Genomic DNA, 27,868 nt, shown 5'->3' with positions numbered 1-27,868 from the left:
ATAGGAGTCATACGGTACATTTAAATAGCTTTATTTACAAACCAGTACACAAGTCTTTACTTTTTCTCCATTCATTAAATCTCATCTACTATTGTACTGTACATCTTAGCCCATCCATTTCATTTGATGCAGACTTAAGTATCCTAAGCCAATGCCGAGGATGGAAACCAAGACGTATTTTGTACCAAGATCTTACATGTGGTCAGTCAGGTGGTGGTGGGCGGGCCTAGTAGAACGTCTCCCTAATCTTTGCTTGAAGGCTGTCACATGTCTTCTTGGCGTCTCCCAGCAACATGGATGTGTTGGCCTTGTAGAAAATGGGGTTATCCACTGCAGCATAGCCGACACCCAAGGTCCGTTTCATCACGATCACCTAAAGAAAAGTTTGAAAAAGTTGTCTGACGAGTGTCAAATATAGTCAAAATCTATACACATGTCTTTAGAAATGAGCATTCGTTTGTTTTAGGACCATGGCTGTAACTGTAAAGCACCTAAAATCATCTTTTCTCACTGAAATCAATACAATATTGTACTGTATGAAAACATACGGAAATGACAGGATTAAATAGATTGCAAATAATTGCCACGTTTAGCTTCAGTCTCGTGTGACCTTCGGGCAGAATACAGCCATATGGTTATACTGTACAAGGAGCTGATCTCGGCTTCTCAACAAGCTGTAGTAATATTAATTATTCCTCATCGCGGATAAAGAATATATGCCTATGTATAGTTATGTCCACGTGTTGGTCCATTGTGTGTGTTCAAATATCCATTTCTTAAAGGTTCGTATCACCAAACAAAGATGCTATACGTTTGCTGGATTTTCCCATTACGTGTTCAAGTTAAGCAAGCAAACTTTAAGACAATGTTATGTGGCTGTTTTCAATACAGAACATGTACTGTATTTTCCTCACTTTAAGGCCGCACCTTAAATGAATGGCCTATTTTAAAACTGTTTTCATATATAGGGTGCGCTGCATTGTAAGGCGCATAGAATCGAAGGCTAGAAGCCACAATAGTGGCTGCGGTGGCATTATGCATGCACTAGATGGAGCTACGCTAAAGGAAATACAGAACAATACAGCTTTATTAATACTGTAGAGAGCTTTCACAACTGCTGCAGCTGTAACAAAGCGCTTTTAACAACATTTAAAGTACTACGTCCAAGAAATCAGAATATTGATCAACATATAAAGCGCATTGGATTATAAGGCGCACTGTCGGCTTTTGAGAAAATGGAATGCTTTTAGGTGTGCCTTATAGTGTGGAAAATACGGTAATTCTCATAGGTTAGTTTGTTTGCTCTTTTTAATTTCCTGTAATATTATGGATCTCATTCTAATCTAAAGATGGACGAACCTGTTTGGACTTCCAAACCTCCAGGACAGGCATGCCGGCAATTATAGAGTTTGGATCCTCTTGAGCAGCAGAATTCACTGTGTCGTTGGCACCGATGACCAGCGTCAGGTCGGTCTCTGCGGGCCGCAGACATTTACACGTGATCACACGAGACCAAAAAAAAAAAAAAAAATCTTCAAAAAAGCCACTTGTTTTGAAAAGCCCTAATAAAGAATTCCGCAGCATCACAAAGCGTCATCATAAATACAAGCATGTGTTTCAGAGTGTACGCCAGATTATTGCGTGTCACGTCAACAGCAGGCTGATGAAAGTGAAGTAAGCGTATGGCGTGGGAGTTAATTTCTTGTAATTTTCCGCAACACCTCGTGGCTAAAGTGACGATCTCCCCTTTTTGTATTCCAGGAAAATGCTTACCTGGAAAGTCTTCATTGATCTCATCCATCTCCAATACGACATCATACGGGACACCGGCTTCAGCCAAGAGCACATTCAGCTGGCCCGGCATACGTCCAGCCACTGGATGGATGCCAAACCTGAGGGAGGGGGGGGGAAACATTTTTCATTCACAATGTATAATTTATTTGTCAATTTCAAGAGAACTTTCGAGCAAATGTGCTGACAGTTACCGGACACTCTTGCCTTGTTCCTTCAGCATCTTCACCATGTCTGCAATCGGATACTGGGCTTTTGCTGCGCACAACCCCCAACCTACATACATGCAAAAAGGCATGCATGAAGTCAAAGTAGACTTAAGAATAATTAATAATAATAATCTTGACAACTTCATCCATCCTATTGTGGGGTGTACTTAATTCACAGTGGTCACAGCTGAAATGTGTTTGTCGTAGTGCAAATGTCAACGCGGGCAGAAATTACCACCTTCGAATTAGAGCATTCATTTTCCTCAGAATCATTTCTTTTCCAGCCTCGACTTTGTCAGTACGTAGGGCATCAGTTTGACTTGACACTGTTTCTGCAAATCAAACCCGTATGTGGGGACCACACATCTGTCCATGGTTTGTGTGCAAAAAAAAACTAAAAAAAAAAAAAAAAAAATGAAGCAAATAGTAACCATGTGTATCCAAAGTTACTCTTTGTGATAGATAGATATACAAATTGGGTTGTTCTTAGCATGATAAGTTCTTTTGCATTAATAATAATAATAATAATAATAATACCTAATGTTTGGAGAAATATGATCTTGAGTATGTGCAATTCATTTTAATGGAATCATGTCGCTTGTGTGTCTTGTGACTGTGACTTAAAAACAAAAAGAACCAAATAGATCTGCGGCGAGCGCTAGAAATTGAATGCAAGCACCAAAAACAAAATGTAAGAGCAAGTAAACAGTGGTTGTATACACTTATAAAGGTCTTGTACCTGGCGTGATGATGATGCTGTTGGCTTCCTTGATTATGTCGATGGTCTGGTCCACGTTGACTTCCGTGTGGGTGCCAACAATCTCCATGGGTTTGCCACCCGCTGTAGAGGTGGTGCCATAGCCACCCAGGATCACATTGGGCAGGGAGCGGTTCATCGCCTTGGAAGAGGCGACAAATGTAATCACCGGGATTTCAACAGTGGTGGGGAGTATACTTGTGTCCGAAATTTTTTTCTTCCGTTCATTTTACAGCACAGCTGTACTTTCTACTACTTACTCTGTCAATTTTGGCTCATTACTTTTATATACTTTTAAGTCCAGAAGCAGAATCAGTACTTGTACTTTTGTTATGCCGGTATGTATATGTATTTAAAGTACAGAGTATGAGTATTTTTTGTGTACTCACCACACACATGATGTAAGAGAGGATTGCGCCAGAGGAGCCAATCAAAGCGCCAACGATGGTCATGAGATTGTTGTCCAGGAGGAAGCCCTCAGCACAGAGGGCCCAGCCAGAGTAGCTGTTCAATACCGTGATGACCACTGGCATGTCTGCACCTCCGATGGCTGCTGTCAGAGTGACACCCTGTCATGACGAAGCACAATAGAACTTATGCTAAGACCAACCCGACTTGTCGATGTTCACGTTTCCAAGAGTGCTGAAGGAAGGAATGCTGAAGAAAGTGTGTGTGTATTATAAATAAAAACTTTTTCAAAATGTCTTTAGTAAACCGCACATATATACATACTGTACATATGATGCAATATTCAGTTTTTGTGCTACGGCCAAAGCAGGAAAAATGGTTTGCAGCTCAATGAAAGGAATGCTTTATTCTGTGAGTAATGGACGTCCCTCCTAAAAAGATTTCAAATTGTTTATAGATGCCAGCAAAGCATTACTTTTGACTAAATGAAGCTCCTTGACTCATCAGAGTTCTGTATCACCAAGATGCCAAAAGATCATTACAAAGCACTACTTTTGTCTAAATCTGATTCAGAATCATCTTTACTGGCCTAGTATGTTGAAAACACACAAGGAATTTGACTCTGGTGGAATCAAGCTCCTCATTTCGCTTCACAATATCACTGCAAAACACTCTGTCGAAATGCAACTCCTCAATTCTCTTCACTATTGGCATATCACTTTGGCACAAAAATGCTCTAAGATTGTGGAAAAGCACCAATGTTGTCAAAATGAAACACTTTAAGATTGTTCTGTGGCCCCAAGGTGCCATAAGATGGAAGAATAGCACTTTTTTTTTGTCTAAATGAAACTTCTCACCTCCCTTCAACATAATTTCTTGATACCAAAATGCCACAAGATGGCAGTGTAGCCATCTTGTTGCCAAGCAACTATGTTGAAGTGAGTTGAGGAGCTTCAGTTAGACAAAAGTAATGCTTTGCAACCATCTTGTTGCTAAGGGACTACATTGAGGTGAGCTGAAGAGCTTCAATTTGACAACAGCAGTTCTTTGCCACCATCTTGTGTGTATGAGCAATTCTAAACCTTTTTTTGGAGGTGGGGTGTCAGGGCCATCAAATATGCATGGATTTTTGCTATTCCTGTCAAGGCTCGGTCCCACCAACTCTACTTTTTTCACTATTTCATGAGAATGTGTTCATTATATTTCTTTTTTGATTGGCTCTGAGACATACGGAGACTTAAAATTAAAGTGCCTGTAAAAGGGTTAAACTTGTCTAATAGCTTCACTTTAACGATTGTAACTTAAAAAAAAAAAAAAAACGCACAGTTCATTTTCATCAACATGTGTCTCAAAAAGATTCTCTTATCTGAGAAGAAAGCTATTATTTTCCCAATTTACACAATTCCAAGCGCGCGCGCGCGCACACACACACACACACACACACACACACACACACACACACACACACACACACACACACACACCTGTTTCCTCATTTGGGTTATGTGTTCATAATTTGTGGCACTGCATCTTGCCACTGGCTTATATCAGTTATCTTGCTTTCTCTCTCCCATTTGGTTAGATTTCTGAAGGACTAGAAGAACAATACAGCGTAATTAACCCAACATGCATGTTTCTGGAATGACTACAAAGAGAATATTGATGCCAGCACATGCAAACTCCACGATGAAGGGTCACAGAAGAAAATTAAACAAAGAACCGTTGACTGTGAGGCAGACATGCAAAACACGTGATAACAGATAATACTTGAAAAAAAGGTCAAGTACAGTATTTAAAATGACAAAGACCTGAAACAGATGTGCTATGGCTGATATTAGGATTGTGATGTCACAAATCACACCATTATGTATTAACTAGCATGAGAATATTTGTCAACGTTTCTATTTGAATGAGTACTTTTCAATACAGTACTAATTATCACAGAACTGCTATTTAATGGAAACTCACCATAACAGTGGACAACCCAGATACTCCGAGTAGACATCCCATTCCAGTACCGTAGCTGGAACTAAGCATGAAGGGCACCATGCCTCCCATTGACGCCGCCATAAGACCGGCGTTCAACATGTGACGCCCGGGCAACAGGAGAGGCGCAGAGTTCAGGATGCCTTGAAAAAAAAAAGACACACATTTAAGAAAGTTTCTCTCTCTGTCTGTCTGTCTGTGTCTCATAAGAATGCGTGTCACACAGAGTCTTCTCTTCGGTGTCTCCAAACATGACTAATCAACTACACCATGGGTGTCAAACTCATTTTTGTCGTGGGCCACATTTTAGTTACCATTTTCCTTGGAGGGCCGTTATGACTGAAACAAAAACAAAAAAAAAGTCAATAATAACGATTTTACAGTTATTGTTTACGTTACTGTAATGAGGGGTTTGGTGACAAGAAAATGCTTACAATATGTCTCTTATTTATTACATATGAAATTTTTAAATGTTGGTAGAGATTTTAGCAAGCATCATGCAAGTTGACATGTTTGATTTCCTTCCGCAAGCCACATAATATGATGTGGCGTTCCGGATCTGGCCCCTGGGCCTTGGGTTTGACACCTGTCAACTACACCATTCCAGAAATCAGATCGACACTGCTCTCTGAGACATGAAATGGCTTCCCGTGTATTATTCTTAACCCTTACATACCGTTTTGACCAGTTTTGGCATTTGTCAGCAGTTACAAAAAAAATAAATAAATACATAAATGTCATTTGATGACATTGACAAAACTGACCTGAAAATATCAAAATGTCATTCTTTTGTACAGGTGCTACAAAGTTTGCGTACATGGTGGCTGTTCCGTAACTTCTCCAAAACGGGACGATAGTTTTACCAGTACTGTATGTATTAAATCAAGAAAAATGGTGGAAATCTTGAAACTGCACATGCCATGAATGTGAATATGTTTTATGGGACAGTGATAAGTATTCAAGAGGGAGCGTGTTCAGTGCCAAGAACCGTCTGTGTGACCGCCATATTTGCACATATTTCAGCAGAAGCATGCACTCAATGGCCTTTGAAGGGTCATGGGTGAATCTTGAAATGTTAAAAGAGACCAAGCGTACAACATGTGCATCTTTACAGTCTAGTATGGAAGGCGTTCATGTTGGAGTTTGAAACCTTCCTGAGAACTGTTCGTACAGATTCCCACAGAAATGTACGTACTAGACATCAGTGCCGTACTTCCGATGTAGCATCGTTTTTTTTTTTTTTTAAATGGCTTAAAGCAAAAACAGTCTGCCTTTTCTCTGAAACATTGATCAACTTATCCATTTATTAATGTAAAAAATAATAATTTCAGGTAGACACTTAGGAAGATATTCTTTGGTGGTAAAGATTCCCCTGAAACATATGTGTGCATAGACAATGACTAGAATGTAAGGGTTAAAATCAACCATCCAACAATAAATAAATGTGACCGCCATGACCAAGTCAAAATCCAAGGCTGGATTTCCTTGGGGATCATTTTGGCTTTGGAATGATCAAAGACGCAATCAGGAACTGAAAAAGGTTGAAATGATTATGATGATTCTTGAATGTCAAAAATCCGAAGCAGTAATCAGACATGTAACATTAGATCTTCAAAACATGCGCCTGTATTCTCTAAATGCCACAGTCACGCCAAGTTAAGTACCTTGCAGCTTGCCATAGGCGACCAGCGAGCCGCTGAAGGTGACACCTCCGATGTACGTGCCCAAATAGGCCACCGTCTTGAGCACGCCGGCGGAAGGGTGAGCATCGAGGTGGGGGAACTCGATCATGTACTCGGCCACGCAGGTGAGAACTGCCGCCAGGCCCACAAGGCTGTGGAACGCCGCCACCAACTGAGGCAAATCGGAGATTTCGATCCGCTTGGCGATGGTCAAACCTACACGCAGGCGGAGAGATTCCAGTAAATGGAGGCCGTAGGGCTGAACAATTTTGAAAAATAATCCAATTGCATTTTCCTCCCTCAAGATTGCGATTGCATTATAATGACATTATTTTTTTTAAGGTTCTCTTCCCATGTATTTTTGTACAAACACAAGCAATGTATTACTTTGCATTACAATAAACAATATCATTTATTATTTAAAAATGTTTCGGATTCATATGTCAGGCTTTTGGGAAAATGTTTCATGAAACAACCATGTGGAAACATGGACTGCACTTCCGAAGCACTGAAATTAGCTAGACATTATATAAATCCCGGTACATAAATGAAATATACATACGAAATAAATGAAGCCGTCTTTCTTTTCCCTTTGCAATTTGAAAATTGCATTCTACTGCATTGCAATATTGATTTGAATTCCATCACTTTCAGCTTTAATGTCGAGTGTCGAATGCCGTTAAAACAAACCTTCTCATGCAAGTGTGACAATCTTTAGAGTGTACAAAGAAGAAGAAGGAAAAAAAAAAAAAGGAAAAACACCAGTCACCTGTTTTTTGTTTCTTCTACTCTTAGCAATTGAGCCTGATCTTCAAATGGCAAAACAACAGTCAAAAATGCGAGTCGCCTTTCCTCCACTTCCCCTCCGGAAAAAAACAAAACAAACCAGGAAAGCCAAGAGGGGTTGTGCTGAACATCACTTTTCATCCCCGTGTTTGAAATGACCATAAGAACATGAGTATGATGGGTGTTTTGTTGGAATATTTGCACGCTCACAACTCGACAGACAGATGCCAAGTTGAAACTCAAATTTCCTTTGTCGTCTTCAGGGAAAAGTAAAATGCCGTGAATGACATCATTTAGTGCCGTTCAGTCCGTGTTTTGCCTATTGTGCTTCAGTCTCTCTCATGAAATGTTCATTAATTTATTTTTCAATTTTTTTTACATGACATTCTTTTTGACCAGACCGACTTGGCCCATTTTTCCTATTGGACTTCCGCCGTCCATCCAAAAATTGTTCTTTATGAGTTACAAATATATCTTTGTTCGATTGCCAATGATGTAAACTAGCAGGCATAATAATTCAATGCTCTTCCATTAGATGGCAGAGGATACAATAAACCTGTGTAGACGCCCGTTGCCATTAATACAATAAAATAAGCCATGGCTGCCTGTGAGGATATCAGCTTCTTGTTTAATTAAACGGGCCAAGATTACAAACTGAGCAAGAGAATTTGTTTGCAATGAGCCCTTCATAATTTAAGTATTCAAACGGTTTGTGACATTTTTGTTTGGTGTTGTGTCCACAGCTTTATCTAATGTGAAATAGGTGCCTTGGACTGAATATAGGTTGCGAAACACATCATTGTGAGAGATCATCGGGTATGCTGCAGGTAGTGAGACAATTTCACTTATTTGATGTGAAAGTTGTGTGAATTTCAGTTTGGGGCAGTTGTCTCAGGAGGGACATTTGGGTGATGGATTGGGCATGTGTGAATTATTACAATTATTGGCAGCGAAGCATGATTATGCAGAGCTTTTACTAATCTTGTTTTCCATATTTCTCTCTATTTTTGTCCATAATCCTTACTTTAGGCGTCAAACATCTGCTGCCTTTTCTCAAATAAAAATCAGGCCATGCCTTCTGGAACAACATCACAAAAGCAGTCGTCATGCAAAATTTGTAAACGGCTTGTTGCACACACTCAGCAGAACGTGTTCTCTAAAAGGTAGGAAGGCACCTACCCAATGTCCCTCCAGTGGCCATGGCCAATGACATCTGAGACAACAGCTCCGGGGAAGGCTTGAGTGCACCTAGCGTGGCGGCGATGCCCCCTGCAACTCCCATCATGCCCAGCGCGTTTCCAAGGCGACTGGTGCCCTGAGCGGAAAGGCCTGCCAGCGCACCAACGCAGCACAAGCCGGAGCCCAAGTACATCATCTGAGGAACACCGCACACAAACAAATTTCTCAAAATTTGTGAGGACCACAATAATTTAAATTGCTAAGTTTTTCGAGGCAAACTGGAGAGAACATAAAGGTGGAAATGCCACTTTATTCAAGGAGGAGGTCATGTTAAACAGTTCCAAAGTGGGAAAGAAAGGACAAATGTGGCCTCTACAAATCAGATCCTATTGCCTATACATATCACAAGATGACGGCAAAGCACTATTTTTTTCTGAATTAAACTCCTCAAATGACGTCAACGGAGTTCATTCACATCTAGATGCCATAAGATCGCGGCAAACGATACTTTGGTCTGAATGAAACCCTTTTTCTCACTTCAACATATTTCCCTTTCCACAAGATGGCGGTAAGGCAATTTGTGGGGCTACAGGAAAATCCTCAACCCACTTGAACATAGTTCCTTGGCACCAACATGCCACAAAAAGGCGCCCAAGTAATATTTATTTTTTGCTTCGCCCTGGCCTATACTATTTAAGTTACAGTGTTACTCCGACCAAGACCACTCGTAATACAAATATTTTGGGGTTTTTTTGCATAATTTTGTTGAAATCAAACTTCTCAACTCATTTCATTGACATCAAAATGGAGGCATTGCACAGCTTCGGTCTAAATGAAACCCCTCAGCTCACTTCAACATAGTTCTTTGGCACCAAGGTGCCACAAGATGGCAGTACAGCCTGATTTTTATCTAAATGAAACTCCTCAACTCAATATGGGGCATTGGCACCAAGATGCTGGCATCTGGTGGTCTTACTCGTGATTAATGATTGCCCATTCACCTGTTCAATGCTGTAACCAGCTGCTACAGATGCGCCGTATCCACCAACAAATGCAGCTCCAGGTAACATGTACAGGTAGTTGTACTCAGGTGGGTCAGTGGGGCGCTTGAACATGTCCAACATCCGCTGGGTGATCAGGAAACCACCTGAAGATAGAACAGACACGTTTATTTATTCAGTCGGTTTGATCAAAGGCAAGTGACATTTAGTTGTGTTCAAATCTATAAAGGGTCAGACCAGCAATGTTGATGGAGGAAATAAAAGCAGCAGCGAGAGCGAGACTCTCAGGAAGCGAAGATGGTGTGAGACCGCCTCCCATCAGAACCAGACCACCAACTGCTGTCAGACCTGTTCGAAAGCACACACGATAAGCGCTGAAATCAACCAACCAATTCCAAATTTGGCCAATTCTTTATATTGAGTGCCGAGGCTAAAATTGGGACCTGAGATGGCGTTTGTCACGGACATTAAAGGCGAGTGTAGCGCGGGTGTCACTCCCCACACAGTGTGGTAGCCCACAATCCCGGCCAGGCCAAAGGTCGTCACCATTTGCGTGAACGCTGCGTTAGGAGAGATGAGGCCCAGAGCCAGACAGGTGGACAAACCTGCAGGGGTCAGGAAAGAACAATCACAGTCAACTACTGACCGTTAGCTCTTCACTTCATTTTAGACAAAGTCACTGGTCTATAATGAAATGTCGCTATTTGCAAGCAACAGGGACCGAGGCCTGCTGCGAAAAGCGAAAATTTGTGAGTAATTGACACCCACCCGAAGAGATTTGTAATTGCTTAATGGTGGCAAAGCACTTTTTTTCTATTGGACAAATCTGTGGCCTGACCAAATCAAGTACTGTATTAGCACTCCATTCAACATGGTTGCTTGGGCAGATGGCGTCAAAGTAATACTTTCAGCAAAAGAACATCAAAAAGTTCTGGTTCCCAAAATGCATTCTGAGAAAAGACAAATTCAGTAATGCTGAAGTGAATATGCAGGTGTTCACTATAAAGTTAACATGGATCAATTCACTGAACGTAAGAATTGAATTGTTTGTGTGGAAGTGAATGTTGATCATCCTGAAGCAACCAAGACATGGCTGCAATCTCTGGAATGTGTTTATTTAATATCCATCTTAAGGTCCATGTGCTTGTATGCAGTATTCTGACTAAGAAGACAAAGCAGCACACTGAGGGGCATATTCGCCCGTGTGTTCCAAATTAAAATGAATAACTACATAAATTGTAACATTTTCGCACACTAGTATGGACAACTTGAATTTTTTTTAATGTCACTAGCAATAACACTTTGTAGTATCGCACTGTTATCAATTACAGCAGTATTGCCTAACTAGTACAACCTAGTAATCCTACTAGTGAGGACCAAGAGCATACTAGTACCTTAATAGCGAATAAATGCACAAATGGAATTGCACTGCATTATTCTGAGAATATCCTCTAATATACTTTCTGGCATCTAGCAAGTAAGTGAATGACGAAGCATCATCGGTAAGTGGTGAGAAGAATAAGTATCGGCCTTTAGGCTTTGCCTGTCCTTTTCCCAACCTGAAGTGTAGACGCCAGCGTTGGTCATTGTGCGTTTAAAGGGTGAAATTGCAGCCACTTTCTCAGCCTCCAATTCTGCCACGGATTTCTGTTTCACGGGTGTTGGCGGGACAGTCTTTGGGAGTGGCGCCGGGAACATATTCTGTCCATCCTGATGACGCACCAAAAACATGCAATAGTGTGAGAATGGATGACAGAATTACAACAACAAAATAGTGAGCGCAGTAGTTTTGCATGAGAAACATGCTTTGTGGTAGACCTCGCCAGAAGGGTGAAGGTCCTCCAAACGCAAACTGGAAGATTAGCGTGAACAAACAGCAATCAAGAACTACTTACCAGCGGGTTTGAAAAACAAATTGTCTCTGTAACGCAGCCTGAGCAATGCTTAGTTTAACGAGGGAGGAATCGATATGCAACGTTGAGGTTGCACGCTTTGCTTTCAAGAAACAATGTGTCAGAGCTAAAGATTCCTGGAAAAGCCAATTATGAGGCCTTGTTAACATTCTTACTGGTGGGCTATTCAAAGCTGGGCATGGAGTTTTATACTCATTTGGCAAACTACACTCGCATGAGATGGTCTGATAGCCAAGAGGAGGAAATGAATGCCAGCAGAGCTATAGATTACAAATCAAATCCACCTTCATTACGAGCGTCCCGCGGATGACGTGGTCCATTGTTCCGTAGTCAAAGTCCTCTTTGGGTTCATAGTAGAAGTACTCCTTGTCGGGGCTGATGGCCTTCAGAAGCTTCAGGACGTTGTTGGAGTAGAGCGTGCTGGCTTGGGTGGCCAAGCGGCTGGGCAGGTCCGTGTAGCCAATGTGGGTCACGTTCTTAACCAGGAAAACAAAATCAGAGCATTTGGTGGAGGTTGCCAAAATCACTCGCAATCTGTACTTAAGTACAAGTTCAGATACTTGAGCTAAAAGAAAAAAAAAGTTGAAGTACTCATTCAACTCCTTAACCTGGACAAGTACACAATACCTTCATAAAGATCATTTTTCTTCCAGTAGATGGCAACAAATGAGATTTGTAACTGGTGTTTGATGTAAATTGTAATTATGACCTAGCATTTTTTTTGTTTAACTATTCCTTCTTTTTTTTTTTTTTTTTGACTGGCAGAAATATGGAAGCCCATAATAATGTGAATTGTGCCCTTACTGCCAGTATTAAGAAACACGTTTTAGTTTTTTACACTGCTGGAAACATAATAATGAGATACCATCTCACAGACTATGTCATTCATTATAATGCTAGTTTGAAATTGTAGTTCCCAATAAATCAATAAAGACTAAAAGTAAAATGTCATATGGGAAAATAAATAAGTAAAAATGAGGTAAAATAATGTGAATAGTTCTGTTCGCGAGTAAAAGAAAATGTTTTTTGTGCTAATTTAGACAGAAAAAAAACATGTATGTGTTTCTTCAAATTAGATTAGAGAAGATGGTGCTTTTGAGGTTGGCACAAGTCAATGCATTTGACACAAATCATTTTTGGCGCCAACATCAAACTCAAAATAAGTTGGATGGGGAATAGCTTGCTTGTTGCTGTTTTTGTGAACGCTCCCTGGTTCATGTTCCTCCGTGTCGCTTCTATCATTGCTTTCCGATCTCATTCAATGGGTATGATTGATGTAAAAAAAAAACAAAAAAACAAAAAAAACACAAACTCACTTTGTGAATGTGCAGCTCTCCAGGCCTGGTGGTCTCAATGTTACCCCCCGCCTCTGCAGCCAGGTCCACCACCACAGAACCATCCTTCATGGACTCCACAAATTCCTTCTTGATCAGAATGGGAGCCCTCTTTCCTGAACAAAAGACAAGAATAATAAGACAATAAAAAGCTTCACTGCAGACCAAAGTATGGACGACTTTTTGGCGAGCCAGCCAGGACGGATGGAAAACAAAATGCCTTGCCAGGGTCAGAGTGACTGACCTGGAATCAGGGCGGTGCTGATAACAATGTCGACTTCTTTGCACTGCTTGGCGAACAGCGCCATCTCAGCTTCAATGAACTCCTTTGACATTTCTTTGGCGTAACCACCAACCCCATCTCCAGATTCTTTGACGTCCACTTCTAAAGGCTCCGCCCCAAACGACTTGAACTGTTCCAAAGCTGCTGGTCTGATAAACACCAAACACTATTATGGAAAGCCGACTGGGCATTCATTCGATATCCTTGCTATCCATTTTAAGGTCCACGTGCTGTACTAGAATACTGTTTTTTTTTTTTTCTTATGAGGCAAAGTCATCACTGTCTCTTATGTTAGTGCACCCTAGCCATTCTACGAGTATGCCAGTGTTGTCCTCCAAGTCAGGACAAACACCGTACTAGTACATAGACCGTAAGCTGGATATCAAATAAATGCCCAAACAGCTTTATTAAAAGCAGTCTGAATATTTATTCGATATCCTTTATCCTACAATAACAAGGCAGTGAACTAGTCGAACCACCAAATCTCACTTTCAAATGAACAACTGTCTCTTAACGAGTACTGTAATGTCTTTTTTCCAGTACACCTCGTGTACTCTGTAGTATAATAGTACAAGTTAATTACGTACTCTTAGGCTAAAAGTGGCCTTAATGGTGAAAAAAGTTAGTAGTGAGATACAATTGTTCAACTAGTACATCTTAGTCATTCTACTAGTGCGATGAATTGGTTTACTGGTGTGGACAAAGAGCGTCTACCTTGTATCAAATCCTCGCACTATCGCTCCCATTGATTTGGCTGCCCCAGCGGCTGCTAAACCAGCTACACCTCCTCCAATTACCAGAACCTGAAGACAGCACATTTAAGCTTTGAGAGCTTGAATAAGAAAACACACACACACACACACACACACACACACACACACACACACACACACACACACACACACAAGCACGCAAATCTTTAATATCAACACTTGAATGTGGAATTTACCTTAGCTGGTGGTACTTTTCCTGCCGCTGTGATCTGACCAGTAAAAAATCTACCAAAGTGGTTGGCAGCCAGAATTACGGCCTTGTACCTACAAACCAAGACACTCAGGTCACTGATAAAACCTCTTGAATAACAGTCGATTAATTTTACACTCACAGGCCACAGAATTAGGTACACCTGTCCAGAAACGCAGTACAATATCAAAAATGTTGAAGTTGAGACATTTCATTTCGACGAAATTAGGGCCTTGCCACAATCATGTGGCATCTTGGTGCCAACGAGCTCCGTTGAAGTGAGTTGAGGGGTTTCATTTAGACAAAAGTGGTGTAATGGACCATCTTAGGACATTTTTGTGCCGAGGAATGACGTTGAAGTGAGTTGAGGAACTTCATTTACACAAATGTAGAGCTTTGCCACCATCTTGTAGCATGTTGGTGCCAAGGAACTGTGTTAAACTGAGTTAAGGAGTTTAATTTTAGGCAAAAGTAATGCTTCACCACCATCTTGTGGCATCTTGGTGCCAAGGAACTCTGTTGAAGTGAGTTGAGGAGCTTCGTTTAGACAAAAGTAATGCTTTAGTTACATCTTGGTGACAAAGTTTTCTGCTGAAGTGGGTTGAGGAGCTTCAGTCGACAAAGATAGTGCTTTGCTGCCACCTTGTGGGAGCTTGGTGTCATGGAACTATGATGAAATTGGTTGCATTGTAATTTTAAACATTTTTGGGGGTGTCAGTTGCAGGTTTCACGATTATGGCAGGGCTGAAGGGGGCCACTGAAACCAGAATGGAACGTAGTAGCCAGTAGGTGGCAGTAATGGCCTTTATTTTATTTTTTGCCTTTTCACAAGGGTAGATTTAAAAATGCCATTTCAAGCAGATAACTGAATACTATCTAAGCTGACTTTAGACAAGAGGCGGGTTACACCCTGGACTGGCAATCGTAGGCAATCATAGAGCACAATTAGTTGAACAACCATTCTCACATCACGTACCTAAAAGCATTCTAATCTTTGTCACTCATTTCTATTGGCCCAAATTGCATTGTGCAGATGTATCAAATAACATCGATCAGATTTCTCTCAGGTCTCACCCAGCAATGTTGGCCATGGAGCTGAGTGCATCATAGCCTTGTGCGATGGTGACTCTTGGCACTTGATCCATGGCCAACACTGTGCTCTTCCGCTCTGACAACTTCTTCATCAGGTCCGGATTCTGAGCTGGATATATGAAGCTCACCAGGGTGGACATTGGCTTCAGAAGGTCTGCCTCACTCAGACTGGGTGCTCGAACCTACAGCAAAACATGGGCGCCTGAATTATGACCAAAAAAAGTACGTAAGGGTTCATATAGATGCAACTGGTAGACTGTCAGTGCTGTATGAACCTTGAGGACCAGGTCTGATCCGAGGGCCCCTTTGACATCAGTGATGCTTGCGCCTGCATCTTTGTACTGCTGGTCAGAGAACTTTGAGTCCTCACCAGCTCCACTCTCCACCTTCACGTTGAAGCCTTGCTTGACCAGCGCCTGCACCCCAGCAGGTGACAGCGCCACACGCCGCTCATTCTGGAAGGTCTCCTTGGGAACGCCAACCACCAGATCCTTGTAGAGAACACCTCGAAACCAGATATACATATACAGTATTTTTTTTAACTTTGAGATAGATTTTCTCAGGTGTCAGGGTGTAGATTAATTCCAGCATTTTCTAGAGCGAACAGGTCCATAACTTTAACAATGAGGGTCACACATACCCCAAAAAACTTGAAAAGGATGGGGGAGGGGGGTCACTTCTGCTTGTGTTTAAGACCTGCTTGAAGAATTCAATATGCTGCAGGCATATGCAAAGCGGTTTAAAGAAAAAAGTGTAAATCTCAGTTTGGGTTGATCTGTAACAAAGCAAAAGTGTTTGTAGTATTAATATGATATCTTTTTTTTTGTACTAAATATTGCATAATGCCTTCCTTTCAACATTTACAATTTAAATGAAACAAAATCAAATTAAAAAGTTGCATAACATTGCAATTCATCGACGAAACACGTGACAAATTTTCATTCTGCTTTTTTTTAACATTTTTTTTTTCTAATACAGTGTGATTGTGTAACAGAGCTTTTGTTGCATTTTTTTCAATTGCGATATCTTGTGAGTTGTGACAGTTAAATTTTTCATCAATTTTACTGTAAATAAGTGTGATTTTTTCAACTTTTTTTCCATTAAAAGGGTATATATAATATAATAATAATATATATAATAATAATAATAATATAATAATAATATAATAGTGATATCCTGAATTGTTCAAGTATTGTTAATTTTTTTATGTATACATATTTTTTTAATGGGGTTATCTTGGGACATTCAAATGTATTTTACAGTAATTAAAGTGTGAACATTTTTCCTGAAACTTTTTTTACATTAAAAAAATATTTTAAATAAAAAAGTTTGATGTCTTAAAACATTCAATTTTATTTTTCATTTCAAAAAAGCACTCTCACTCGCTCTAAACATGTCAACTTTTTTTTCTTGTAACCCTTTCATGCGGCTCACACCTAATTTTATTATTATAATATTCCAATAATAAAACGTGGCTGGACTTTGGACACCTTTGTTCCAGATGCTCCGCCAACTTTTTTTTCACAGACATGTTTCCTTCCTTCTGTGGCACTTGTTTATTAGGTCCACACTCATCTCTATGCGTGTTAATTCGTCAAAGACAGTCATCATTTAAAACCTAGTGAGCTACAAGCAATCTTTTTTTGGGGGGGAGGGCTGGCAATGCCAATATTACAAAATAAATAAATAAATGCATGGCTATAAGCATTGATGATTCCTAAAACGCATCATTAAATATGTCAAAAAATACTAACCTTTGATTTTTTTTTCTATTTTTTTTAGGTAGCACTTGGGAAAAAGTTTGAGAGATTCTGATGTACAGTGGGTGACACTTTTTAATGACAATATACTGTCGCTTTTTTTTTTGTTTGGGTTTTTTTTTTTTGTTTCTCCAAGCACTGGAGTAGAGCTGCGTGTGAATGGCAGAGACTAAGTGTCAGGTTAACATTTCTCTCCATAAATGGCGCCGTGACCTCGCTGCCATGGTGGCGCTATTAGCAGGTGATTGGCTCTCAGCCAGCGTGGCTCAGGCCTACACCACTCCAATGCAGATAGCGGCGCAGAGTAGCTTTGAAAAGTAGCCATGGAAAACTTGCACAACTCTACTTTAAACATTGAGTTACAAACATTTTGAGAGCGCCCACATCGGATCCTCACTTTATTTTTAGGTGAGAATTGTCCAGAGCGCAAAGTTTGTACAGGTCACCTTTATCTGACCTCTTACATATTAGCAGTACAGAAAGCATGGCAGCAAAGTTTCCATTTGCGACGTTTTCTTTTCTCCACTTGTAGCATGATAGTCAGTGGCTTTGCCTTTCTTGCTAAAATCTGATTCAACACACAGGACTCTCTTCTATAAAAGCTCCATTTGTCCTACCTTTGTTGACCTTTTGGTCCCATAACGCAGGATAAGTCCTAAAATTCCTCCTTGCTGGTATCCTCTGTCGGACCCCTCGCTGGAGCAAAGTGAGAGATGAGCAGGAGATGCAGTACAGGAGGGACGACATAGCCACGGTGCGTCCGCCAGGAGACTCCTTCTGGGTCTGGCAAGCAGAGTTAAGAGTTAAGTTAACACTGATTTTGCTGATAAGTAATAGGAAGAGGCCTTGATGCAACTGACACACACCTTGGCTGTGTGTTCCAAGAGACCTAGCAGACGTAGCAGAGTGACATTTCAGCTCAACGGGACACGCACGCGCACACACGGGCACACACACACACACACACACACACACACACACACACACACACACACACACACACACACACACACACACACACACACACACACACACACACAGTCCCGGGCTTGATCTCTCACACACTGCGGCTCGTTCGCGAGATCTGGAATTATGACGGCATAGATGGAAAGTATGCCAAGTGCGTTCTGGCTGGTGTGAGGGCAGGAAGGGAAGAGAGTTAGGCGGGGATCTCAAATGTTTAGAGCAGAGGTGTCAAACCCATTTTGGTCGCGGGCCACATTGTAGTTATGGTTTCCCTTGGAGGGCCGTGATGAGTTTTGGGAAACTATATAAATGTTTAATTCATTCATTCATTCATTCATTCATTCATTCATTCATTCATTTTCCGAACTGCTTTATCCCCACTAGGGTCGCGGGGGGTGTTGGAGCCTATCCCAGCTGTCTTCGGGCAGTAGGCGAAGACCGGTTGCCAGCCAATCGCAGGGCACACAGAAACGAACAACCATTCGCGCTCACGAGTTCAATCAGCCTGCCATGCATGTTTTTGGAATGTGGGAGGAAACCGGAGGACCCGGAGAAAAGCCACGCAAGCACCAGGGAGAACATGCAAATTCCACACAGGAGCTGAAATTGAACCCGGTACCTCTGCATTGTGAAGTCGACGTGCTAACCACGACTACCGGGCCACCTAAATGTTTACTCCCCTCCACATACACGGCGCACAAAAAAATTGATGAATAACTAGTTTTAAAATCTGAAGTCAAGAAAAATGACTGTTATTGCGGATTACATATGACAATTTGAAATTTTGGTTCAGACTTTAGCAAGCACCATGGAAGTTGACATGCTTGATTTGCTTTCGCGGGCCACATCATAAAATAATGTGGTGGGCCAGATCTGGTCCCCAGGCCTTGACTTTGACACATGTGGTTTAGAGTATTAAATGAGGACATCTGAGGACAAACAGGTTTCAACACAAACATGCAATGTTTGCAGATAGTGAATTCTGAGAATAGAGTGACGTAAAACGAGTGGAGAAGGAGGCATGATTTGAAAGGCCTTTTAATGAGATTAAATGTGTTGTATGATCATGTACTCATTCCCTTTAGAACCCTTTCACAGTTTGTTCTTTTACTGTGTGAAGTTTTTAAACTAAAATCAGTTTGCAGCAAGGCTTTAAATGTCTTTCATAAACCAAGAATATCCCATGAAATGTCTCCCTTTGCTTGCTGGTAGAAAACATAACAAAAAGTCAAGTACAGAATTGAATCGAGAATTAAACCAATTCTTACCCAAATTTTATATTTCAATCCAGTAAATGAGGTCTTAATGTTGATTTCATGTGTTTCAATTGGTGACAGTGCCAAAAATGTATTTGTAGGAAGCAGTTTAACTGCATTAGATATATTTACAGAGCTTAAGATTTACATTATCAAATCAGACCGAAATCCACATCCTTGGGGAGTTATTATATAGTTATTTTGTATTTGCATTCACACAGGATTCATGCAAATGGCCAGCATAGGTCCAGAAGGTTAAACCACAGAATGACATAACAAGGTTCCATTGTGTTGCATTGATTCACCCACAAACTGAAGTAGGTCTTCACCGTGTTATTGCCAGACTTGCCTTTTTTTTAGGATTTCCGCCTGGGTCAAAAGCTCTACTTTAGCCTCAGAAGCAGATACAGCCCGGCAACTGTCCACGACACGACTCGACCGCTTGCCACCTGCACGTCCACTCACAAATACGCACGACTCCTTAAACGACCTTCCGCTGTCTAGATCATGCTGCGTCTGCACTATTTGTGGATAAATAGCAAACCACGTGACTCGTACTCATGACCACCCGAGGAGCAGAGCTAAGCACGTCGCCGACGCCACTTAAATACTGCGGGGAGAATCGAATTAAAGGTTTAGCGTCAGTCAATGCCCAGACAAAGACCAGAGAAAACGATCATTTTTAATGACACACACACCTGTTAAATGTAAGCAAATATTTCTGCAGATTTTTATAAAGTGCATGCTGCTGTGTTGTCATTTTTTGCAGACTTCATTCATGCATTTCCTTTTCATCACACGTGGAAGCGCCGAAGTGACAGTTACGTGGCAACAATGTTGGACAACGATAAGTACGTCATGGGTTTCTTTCAACATGAAAAATTATTGGAAGATACTGTGGATAGATAGATAGATAGATAGATAGATAGATAGATAGATAGATAGATAGATAGATAGATAGATAGATAGATAGATATTATTAAACATTACGAAAGTGGCCCAAAAAATACTACTGTATTCTGTACTATGCAGTAATACAGTATTCTGGAAATAGCCTCCACTAAATATATTTTATTTGCTTATTTTAATACCGTAAATATACCACATACTGTACTTTGAGATCAAAAGGCTTTAATATAATTTGAAGCTTTTATTTATTTATTTATTTATTTATTTATTTATTTATTTATTTTAAGAATCAGCCGAAACAATCCGTTAGATACACATAAAACCATTTTGGATTACACTTTGCTGTTGACAAATATTATTGTAATGGTGGTGACTATTATTATTTAATTAGTTTTCATGATTATTGAATTAATTTTAAAGCTATGCATGAATATAAAAGTAGCAATGGATGCATTCTCAATGTGGATACTAATCGTACTGTATTCCCAACAATTTCGTGTTTCCGGCGCCTATACGATTTTATTCTCATGGTCACAAACGGAAGTCAATGAGAGGAAAATGTCTTGCTTGACCAACTCATTTTCACGCCACATGGATATTGTAAACATTACTGATTCACCTGCTCGCCGCGTGTACCTTGGTCAGAAATACGATACGGAAACGTGTATGTGTGTTTTTTTTCATGAATCGGAGTAGTTGCTTTTAATTCAATTGGTCGCTGGTGACTTTTAATTCGTAGCTGCTAGCTAATAGCATAGCAAACACCGGAGTTCCTTAAGTACGAGCGTCATGGACTTTATCAATGGACCGTAAAACAGGACGAAAAGTAATATCAACTTGATGATGACGTCTCTGAAGCTTTTGTCAGTTGACTCATCAGATCGAGGCTCGCAAAGATGCAGGCTGGGTCCAGGTTTGATGACAGCGCTGGGCTTGAGTGTGGGCTCCCCGGTGCTGGTGTCCCTTCCTCGGGGTAGCTGCCTGTGCATCGCTTGGCCAAGGCCTGACCTGGCTGAAGGCTTCCTGCAGGTGGACATGAAGTGCTGCTCCCCATATTTCCTCAGGCATCCCCCTTCACGCCTCACCTTGGATCCTGAGCAAGTCACACTCGTCCCGTGTCCCAAACTGAAAGGAATGAAGATAAGCGTGGTTGTCCAAAGTGTTGAATTCAAGAGAAACAATTCACCTCGTTTTGTTCATGAGCTTGTGAAAGACATGCTGAAAGGTGCCTTAGTGCATAAGGAGCATGTCATAAACATGGAGGACTTTGATATGGACATTCGATATGTTGTCATTAAAAACATCTATCCAGATTCTAACACAGCTGGACTTGTCACTTCCAAAACGAATGTGGAGATTGCTGATATCCAAACTGTCAGGCACTTCAAGAGCCATCTGCAGGGGCAAGTCACTGTGCCTCTAGGGGGTCTGGAGGAGGTCAGCATGCATGTATTTGAATGATCGATGTTTCTTCACAGCCAAGACAAATTATTTCAAAGCATCTAAAGTCAAAACAAAAGTGTGCAATTCATTTAAACACAAACTAAAATCTCTTTTCTTCTGCAATGCACCCCAGGTGTGCGCATCGCTAAGAGAGATGCTGCAGCTGCCGCTTCTCTATCCAGGCACCCTGGGTTCTCTTGGGGTGTCATGTCCCAAAGGTGTGCTGCTAGTGGGCCCTCCAGGTGTCGGAAAGACACAGCTGGTTCGCAAGGTGGTTGGAGAAGTGGGAGCCAGCCTTGTTGTGGTCAGAGGACCTGAGGTAAACTGCTTTCAAACTCTATCTACGGTATCTCCTATCTACCTATGGATTTGGATGTTCCAGGTTGTGCGTTCCCGCCCAGGGGAGAGTGAGGAGATGTTGCGAGGTGTGTTCACGCAGGCTTGCGCCGTAGCAGAGGAGGGTCCATGCGTACTCTTTTTGGACGAGTTGGACTCTCTTTTCCCAAGAAGAAGTGGCTCATCCGCACCTGAGAACCGCCTGGTGGCTCAGCTCCTCACGCTGATGGACGGAGTGGACCGATCAGATCGCTTCCTCGTCATCGGTGCTACCAACCGGCCGGACAGCTTAGACCCCGCCCTGCGCAGGCCTGGAAGATTTGACAGAGAAGTAAAAAAAATAAAATAAAATTAACACTTGAATTAATGTGGTCATTGTCACAAATGTCAAAAAAATATTTGCTATCTTCAGGTTATCATTGGGCCTCCTACCTTGCGCCAGAGAGCAGCTATCTTGTCTGTTCTATGTGAAAAGATGCCGGTGTGCTCCAGTGTGGATTTGACGGAGCTGGCACAGAGAACCACAGGTTATGTCGGGTCAGACCTCAGCGCACTCTGTAGGGAGGCCGCCATGCACGCTATGCGGGAAAACGCAAAGGTGAATCCAGCAATGCGTCATACAAAACGGATTATAGTTGTTTATGTCACCTGGCTTCATTATTGTGTTCATGCTCGATGTATGCCGTTGATAGTTTTTGGTCCTCTCCATTTCAGTGGTTTATTGCTATCTGTTGGCATCCGTACACAATTACAAACTCCTTTGAAGGGGGGTGTTCATTAATTTTTGATTTTCCCTATTTTGGCAAGGCTCAGTCCTTGTGCCATTATGCAAATATTTTTGATCCACCCCTATCTTCTATTTGCCTTTCCATGGATATTTGTAAAGTAGTTTTATCATGACCAAAAAAAAAAAAAGTTAATTGTTCGCTCATTACCTAAAGCTTCTTAATGTTAGCAAAGTGAAGTTAAATGTTGAGCTGCCTTGTCATCTTTTCACGCAGGGTTCAGGGGAGCAGACGGTGGCACTGAAACATTTCCTTGTGGCTCTCAAGTTGGTGCGGCCGTCCTGCCTACGAAGCAGCCTGGGCCGGACGGACCTTGCTCCCGTAGCTTGGGAGCAGATCGGAGGTCTAGATGACATCAAACTGAAACTGAGACAGGTGAAATAATAACCTGTCATAATGGTGATACTGATATTAGACTATGCAGTTGTTTACACACTCGCCAGGCACTTTTCAATACAGGAGCCGCATTGAAAAGTTTACCTTTAAATATATGGCACATAATAGCTCTTAAAATCTTTCTTGAGGATTATTATGTAACACGTAAAGAATCTCAACTCTTTCAGTGTAATTGGTAATAGAATTAATCCACAGTTAATGTAGTTGACCATTTTGATCAGTACTCTGATTTTGATGATGAAAAGTGTCACTCGTGTCACTCTTCACTTCATCTCTACTGCTTCTGCCTTGGCTGACACCGACAGCTGTGCTGCAACAACCCGGAAGAGTGTCCCCCTCTCGTGCTTGTTGGTTACACATAATCAGTGTCACCCTCAGAAAGGTTGAAACCTGTCTTAGTTTTGATCAAAAACAGATTCAGAATCTAGTCTGCAATGCACAGTTAAGAAGATGGACAAGCCCATTGCGTGAGAGGGGAACAGAAGTGCTCAAAACAATTATGATGCAGGAAGTATTTTGACGTGTTGATGTGTGTGGATGAAGTAAATTAAGTTTTAATTAAGTTTTACTTTAAAGTATAAATTATGTTTTTAGAGTTTAAGAGATGTTTAGGTTGCCCCAGGCTTAGCATGTCCCGGGAAAATTTCGAGGCAACTGGAGGATCATTCACTCCCGCCTTCTCTGAGCACTTTCTACAAAGTAATATGTGGGTTGCCTTAGTTTAGCTGTGTGTGGGATAAAGTAAATGAAATTGATTTATGGCAATTCAGTATTAACTAAGGACTAGATGAGCAATACCAGTTTAGTACTTCAAAGTTAAATTGTACCATGTCACTGTTCCACTTTAGTTTAATCCTCTCACTCAGCTAAATAAGGTCAGCAACATTTCAGAAACTGCTCTTCCTTCCACCCCAAGCCATCCTTGCCACCCCAAAGAGGACAAGTGGTCTAGAAAATGGGACGGATGGATCGTTTGTGTTCTTATACTTGACATCAATTGGGTATTTTGACACATTTTGTGCTGAAATGTTTCCATAAGAGAGAACAATGTCACTCTATTTTTACGTTGATCCAAATTTGCATTGGAATTGGTGAGGAAATCCAGGAGCATCACAGTTGTCAACAAATTGTCTTAAAAATTTGGAGTATCATGGGGAAAAGTTACTACTTGAGGCCATCAGATTCTAAATTGAGCAATACAGTGACCCCTGCTCTATCTACGTGCTACAGAATGCTGGCAAACCACTACTTCTGTCTAAATGAAGCTCCTCCACTCACTTCAACGTAGTTCCTTGGCACCAAGATGCCAGAAGATCTGCTTATTGCTTTGGCCTGAGCACAAAAATGAAATGTTAATCATGAAGGACAGGGGTTCACTGTATTAGCTCCTTTAGTGTTTATTTCTTTCCATTCATTGTGTTCCTCTGTGTGTGTTTGTGCATGCCTGTGTATTTATGTTTGAAGAGTATCGAGTGGCCACTGATGTACCCTGAAGCCTTCTCCCGCCTGGGTCTGTGTCGCCCCCGTGGCGTCCTTCTCTACGGGCCCCCAGGTTGTGCCAAGACGACACTGGTCCGAGCGGCAGCCTCGGCCTCAAATTGTACCTTCCTCTCTGTCAGTGGCGCTGACCTCTATTCGCCCTACGTGGGAGACTCGGAGAAGGCTTTGTCACAGGTGCTTTGTCTCATCTATTCGTGTCCTCTTTTTTGGGTTTCATCTGCAAACTCCCCTCTGTTGCCCAGCTGTTTCGTCAAGCGCGGGCCTGCGCTCCATGCGTCCTTTTCCTGGATGAGATCGACTCTGTGATCGGCTCGCGTTGCAACGGTCAGGCGCCTAGCAGCGTTCAGACTCGACTCTTGTCCGTGCTTCTCAATGAGATGGATGGCGTCGGCCTGAAGACGCTGGAAAGGAGGGGGACGCAGAAGATCCTTCAGGTCGAGGGAGCAGAGGAAAATCAGACTGCAGAACAGGTTAGACCACATGTCAAACATGAGGCCACGCCTCTTAAAGGCACCCATTCACAGTAATGTCATCCAATCTGTTCCTGTTTCCCCAAAACAGTTTATTCAGCGTTTTCTTCTTTCATTAGTGTACAGTAACAAATTGTTGCTAGTATAAATTTGTGCTCTTTGACAGATGAGCAGCCAGGAAGTGTGCAACAAAGACGTGATGGTTGTAGCAGCCACAAACCGACCCGACTGTCTGGACAGTGCCCTTCTGAGGCCTGGCAGACTGGACCACATTCTTTACGTGCCACCACCGGATCAGCAGGTTAGTTAGTTGTCAGTAAAAACATGTTATATAAACTACCTCAATGAAATCAACAATTTCAGGGAGAAAAAGTCAGAATGCCTGTGTCTGGGCTCTCATCAAATTCATTGTTATCTTTCTGATTATCCAAAGCCACCTACGACAATTGAAAATCCGCTACTTAGAGATACTATACCAAATAAATTTTTTAAAATGGTTTTACCCGCCCTCACACAAAAAAACCGTAACACATAAAGTATTCTTGAGACCCTTTTTTTTTTACTCTTTCACTGTCAAGAAATGGGATCACTATTGTCACTTTGAGGAAGTAAAAATAAGACACCACTTGTTCACACAGTGCCAAGCCAAAGTTTCCTAGTTTAATGTTAATGTACAATGCAAAACGCCATAGACAGGCTAACGGAAATTGACATAGATGTTAGTTACAGTAATTGTAAACCTTCAATCAAAAGCGTTTTTCGAGTTATTCAGAATAAATTTCATTTTTTTCCCCCAAACATTTTGAGGGAGGATTCAAAATAAAATAAGGAACATTTATAATTCAGAGATGAAAGTCCTCTGGATTTTCCCGGAATTCCGGGTTTTTCATTATTTTTATGAAATTCTGTCCGGAGAATTGAGGAAAATTTGCTGAAAATTAATCCGGATATTAGTTGACAACATTGAACGAAGACGCGTTTGAGTTTGTTGTTTTGCTTTCATGAGCGTAGCCGTGTTGAAACACTAACACGAGTAACTGTAAAGAGATTTTCGTCTCTTTATAAACACACTTGCTAAACCCCAGTGGAACGAACAAAAGACACCGTGGACAAGACAGTTGTCGTAAAAAATATATTTGGACAAAAAGGGAAACACACAGATTGGCAGAAAAACGTGTCCGTCCGACTTCGAGTGTCGTCTCGGCAAGCCTCGTTTAGCTGTTGTCGTGTGTGATGTCGGGTGTGTGACGTTGTTACGTCAGCGCTGATTGGTTGAAATCAAAAGACGCGCTTGCGTAAATGTTCGCGCTGACGCACGCACAGCAGAGAGCAGCGAACAAGCTAGAGTGGCGTCGCTACAACAGTAATAATATCCTCGTCTTGCATTCTCATGGCCTCGCCATATAAGATAAGATAAGATATATCTGAGATTTCGAAATTTCGGTGAGAACGGGAGCCACAAAGGGTGCATGAGCCCGATCACTTAACTTGATTTGCAGGCCCGAGCCCGAAGCAAACCGTGATTTCATATTTTATTTGGGAGGACTCGGGAGGAGGAGGGGTGATTGCTGATAACAAAGCCTGTCTTTTGGAATGAAATCTAAGTTAAACAAGACTGGATAAACATTTACATCTATTATATTTCTGTTTCTGAAGAGGTTACATTAACGGACAATTTTCCATCATTGATGGATTTTTTTTAAGAGTGGACGGGGAAAATTTAAGGCCGTCCGTCATTTTGACGGGTTGAAAATGGGGCCATTCACACCACAGCAGCAATATGTCCTTAAGAATCGAGCGCGGCACTTGAAGAGAGAGAAGCAGCGAGACAAAAAAGAACAATGACGGCTGGATCATAAAGATATGAAGGAGTTCTTTGAATTGTCATTGCGAGAGTTTAGTACAGTACGTGTTGTGATGACGCCACTTGAGTTTTTTTGCGAACCACGGTCTCTCGTGGCCAAAACAATTAACGGACTCGAAAAAGAAAAAAGTCAGCGGGAGAAAAGCCCGACCCGAACCGAACAATGATTGACATTTTTAGACCCGACCCGAAATCATCCTGAACTCTTTTTTTATGGAGGGCGGGGGCCATTTTGGCTTTCTTTGCAGATTTTCAAAGTTGTGGGTTGATAAATGTGACTTGTCTTGTGTTTAGGCTCGTCTCGCCATCCTGAAGGTGTGTACAAAGTCCATGCCTGTGGCTCCTGATGTGTGTTTGGAGGAGTTGGTTGCTGGGACCGATCTTTACTCTGGGGCTGACCTGGAAAACCTTTGTAAAGAGGTAATGAAGAGCATTTCTTAAGTCTCAGATCAGGATAGAAATGTCAGAATTTCTCTTTTTCTCAGAAGCGGCAGGTATATGAAAATGTGTGTTTTTGTATTGCAGGCTGCTCTGCTGGCGTTAGAAGAAAACATGGAGGCGTCGAGCATCAAACATGTGCACTTCCTGCAGTCTCTCAAGAAAACCAAGCCGTCCCTCACAGTCCAGCAAATCCAAACATACCAAATAGCATCTTGTAAGAAGATGTAAAGTTCCACCAACAATTCTTTTTAATAAAACAACCCCAAAAAATGATCTTTAGTGTCTTGTTATTGCCTCCTCTCAAAGTGCATTCTCCCGTCAGGATGCAAGGGGGCGCTGTGCGCTATTGAATGTATTG

General features: G+C 41.6%; 2 protein-coding genes across 4 annotated transcripts; one reads left to right on the top strand and one right to left on the bottom strand.

The window, feature by feature from the left end:
- Window positions 1-14: 14 nt before the first annotated feature.
- Window positions 15-18,122, bottom strand: nnt2 (nicotinamide nucleotide transhydrogenase 2). Of its 2 annotated transcripts, XM_019886941.1 has the most exons (22): window positions 18,011-18,122; window positions 17,762-17,927; window positions 15,660-15,889; window positions 15,367-15,566; window positions 14,279-14,366; window positions 14,044-14,132; window positions 13,291-13,478; window positions 13,029-13,162; window positions 11,997-12,188; window positions 11,359-11,509; window positions 10,243-10,404; window positions 10,037-10,147; window positions 9,800-9,945; window positions 8,799-8,994; window positions 6,816-7,049; window positions 5,134-5,294; window positions 3,147-3,326; window positions 2,740-2,899; window positions 1,986-2,067; window positions 1,774-1,892; window positions 1,360-1,475; window positions 227-373 (listed from the first exon to the last, which is right to left on the bottom strand). In XM_019886941.1, exons 2-22 carry the CDS (start codon window positions 17,889-17,891, stop codon window positions 227-229), a joined length of 3,216 nt encoding a protein of 1,071 aa, XP_019742500.1. In that variant the 5' UTR covers window positions 17,892-17,927; window positions 18,011-18,122. The 2 variants fall into 2 exon arrangements, with proteins under 2 accessions (XP_019742501.1, XP_019742500.1); XM_019886942.1 differs by lacking the exon at window positions 18,011-18,122 and having other exon boundaries at window positions 15-373; window positions 17,762-17,891.
- Window positions 18,123-20,803: 2,681 nt separating this feature from the next.
- Window positions 20,804-27,789, top strand: afg2b (AFG2 AAA ATPase homolog B). 2 transcript variants are annotated; one of them, XM_019886737.1, is made up of 10 exons: window positions 20,804-21,712; window positions 21,852-22,037; window positions 22,101-22,385; window positions 22,467-22,652; window positions 23,056-23,214; window positions 24,700-24,909; window positions 24,978-25,205; window positions 25,372-25,506; window positions 27,364-27,489; window positions 27,595-27,789. In XM_019886737.1, exons 1-10 carry the CDS (start codon window positions 21,116-21,118, stop codon window positions 27,736-27,738), a joined length of 2,256 nt encoding a protein of 751 aa, XP_019742296.1. In that variant the 5' UTR covers window positions 20,804-21,115; the 3' UTR covers window positions 27,739-27,789. The 2 variants fall into 2 exon arrangements, with proteins under 2 accessions (XP_019742296.1, XP_019742295.1); XM_019886736.1 differs by having other exon boundaries at window positions 21,852-22,385.
- The last annotated feature ends 79 nt before the right edge of the window (window positions 27,790-27,868 follow it).

Source organism: Hippocampus comes, unplaced genomic scaffold (assembly GCF_001891065.2).
Source record: "Hippocampus comes isolate QL1 unplaced genomic scaffold, H_comes_QL1_v1.1 scaffold261, whole genome shotgun sequence".
Taxonomy (NCBI): Eukaryota; Metazoa; Chordata; class Actinopteri; order Syngnathiformes; family Syngnathidae; genus Hippocampus; species Hippocampus comes.
This window is presented reverse-complemented; position numbering and strand designations above follow the sequence as displayed.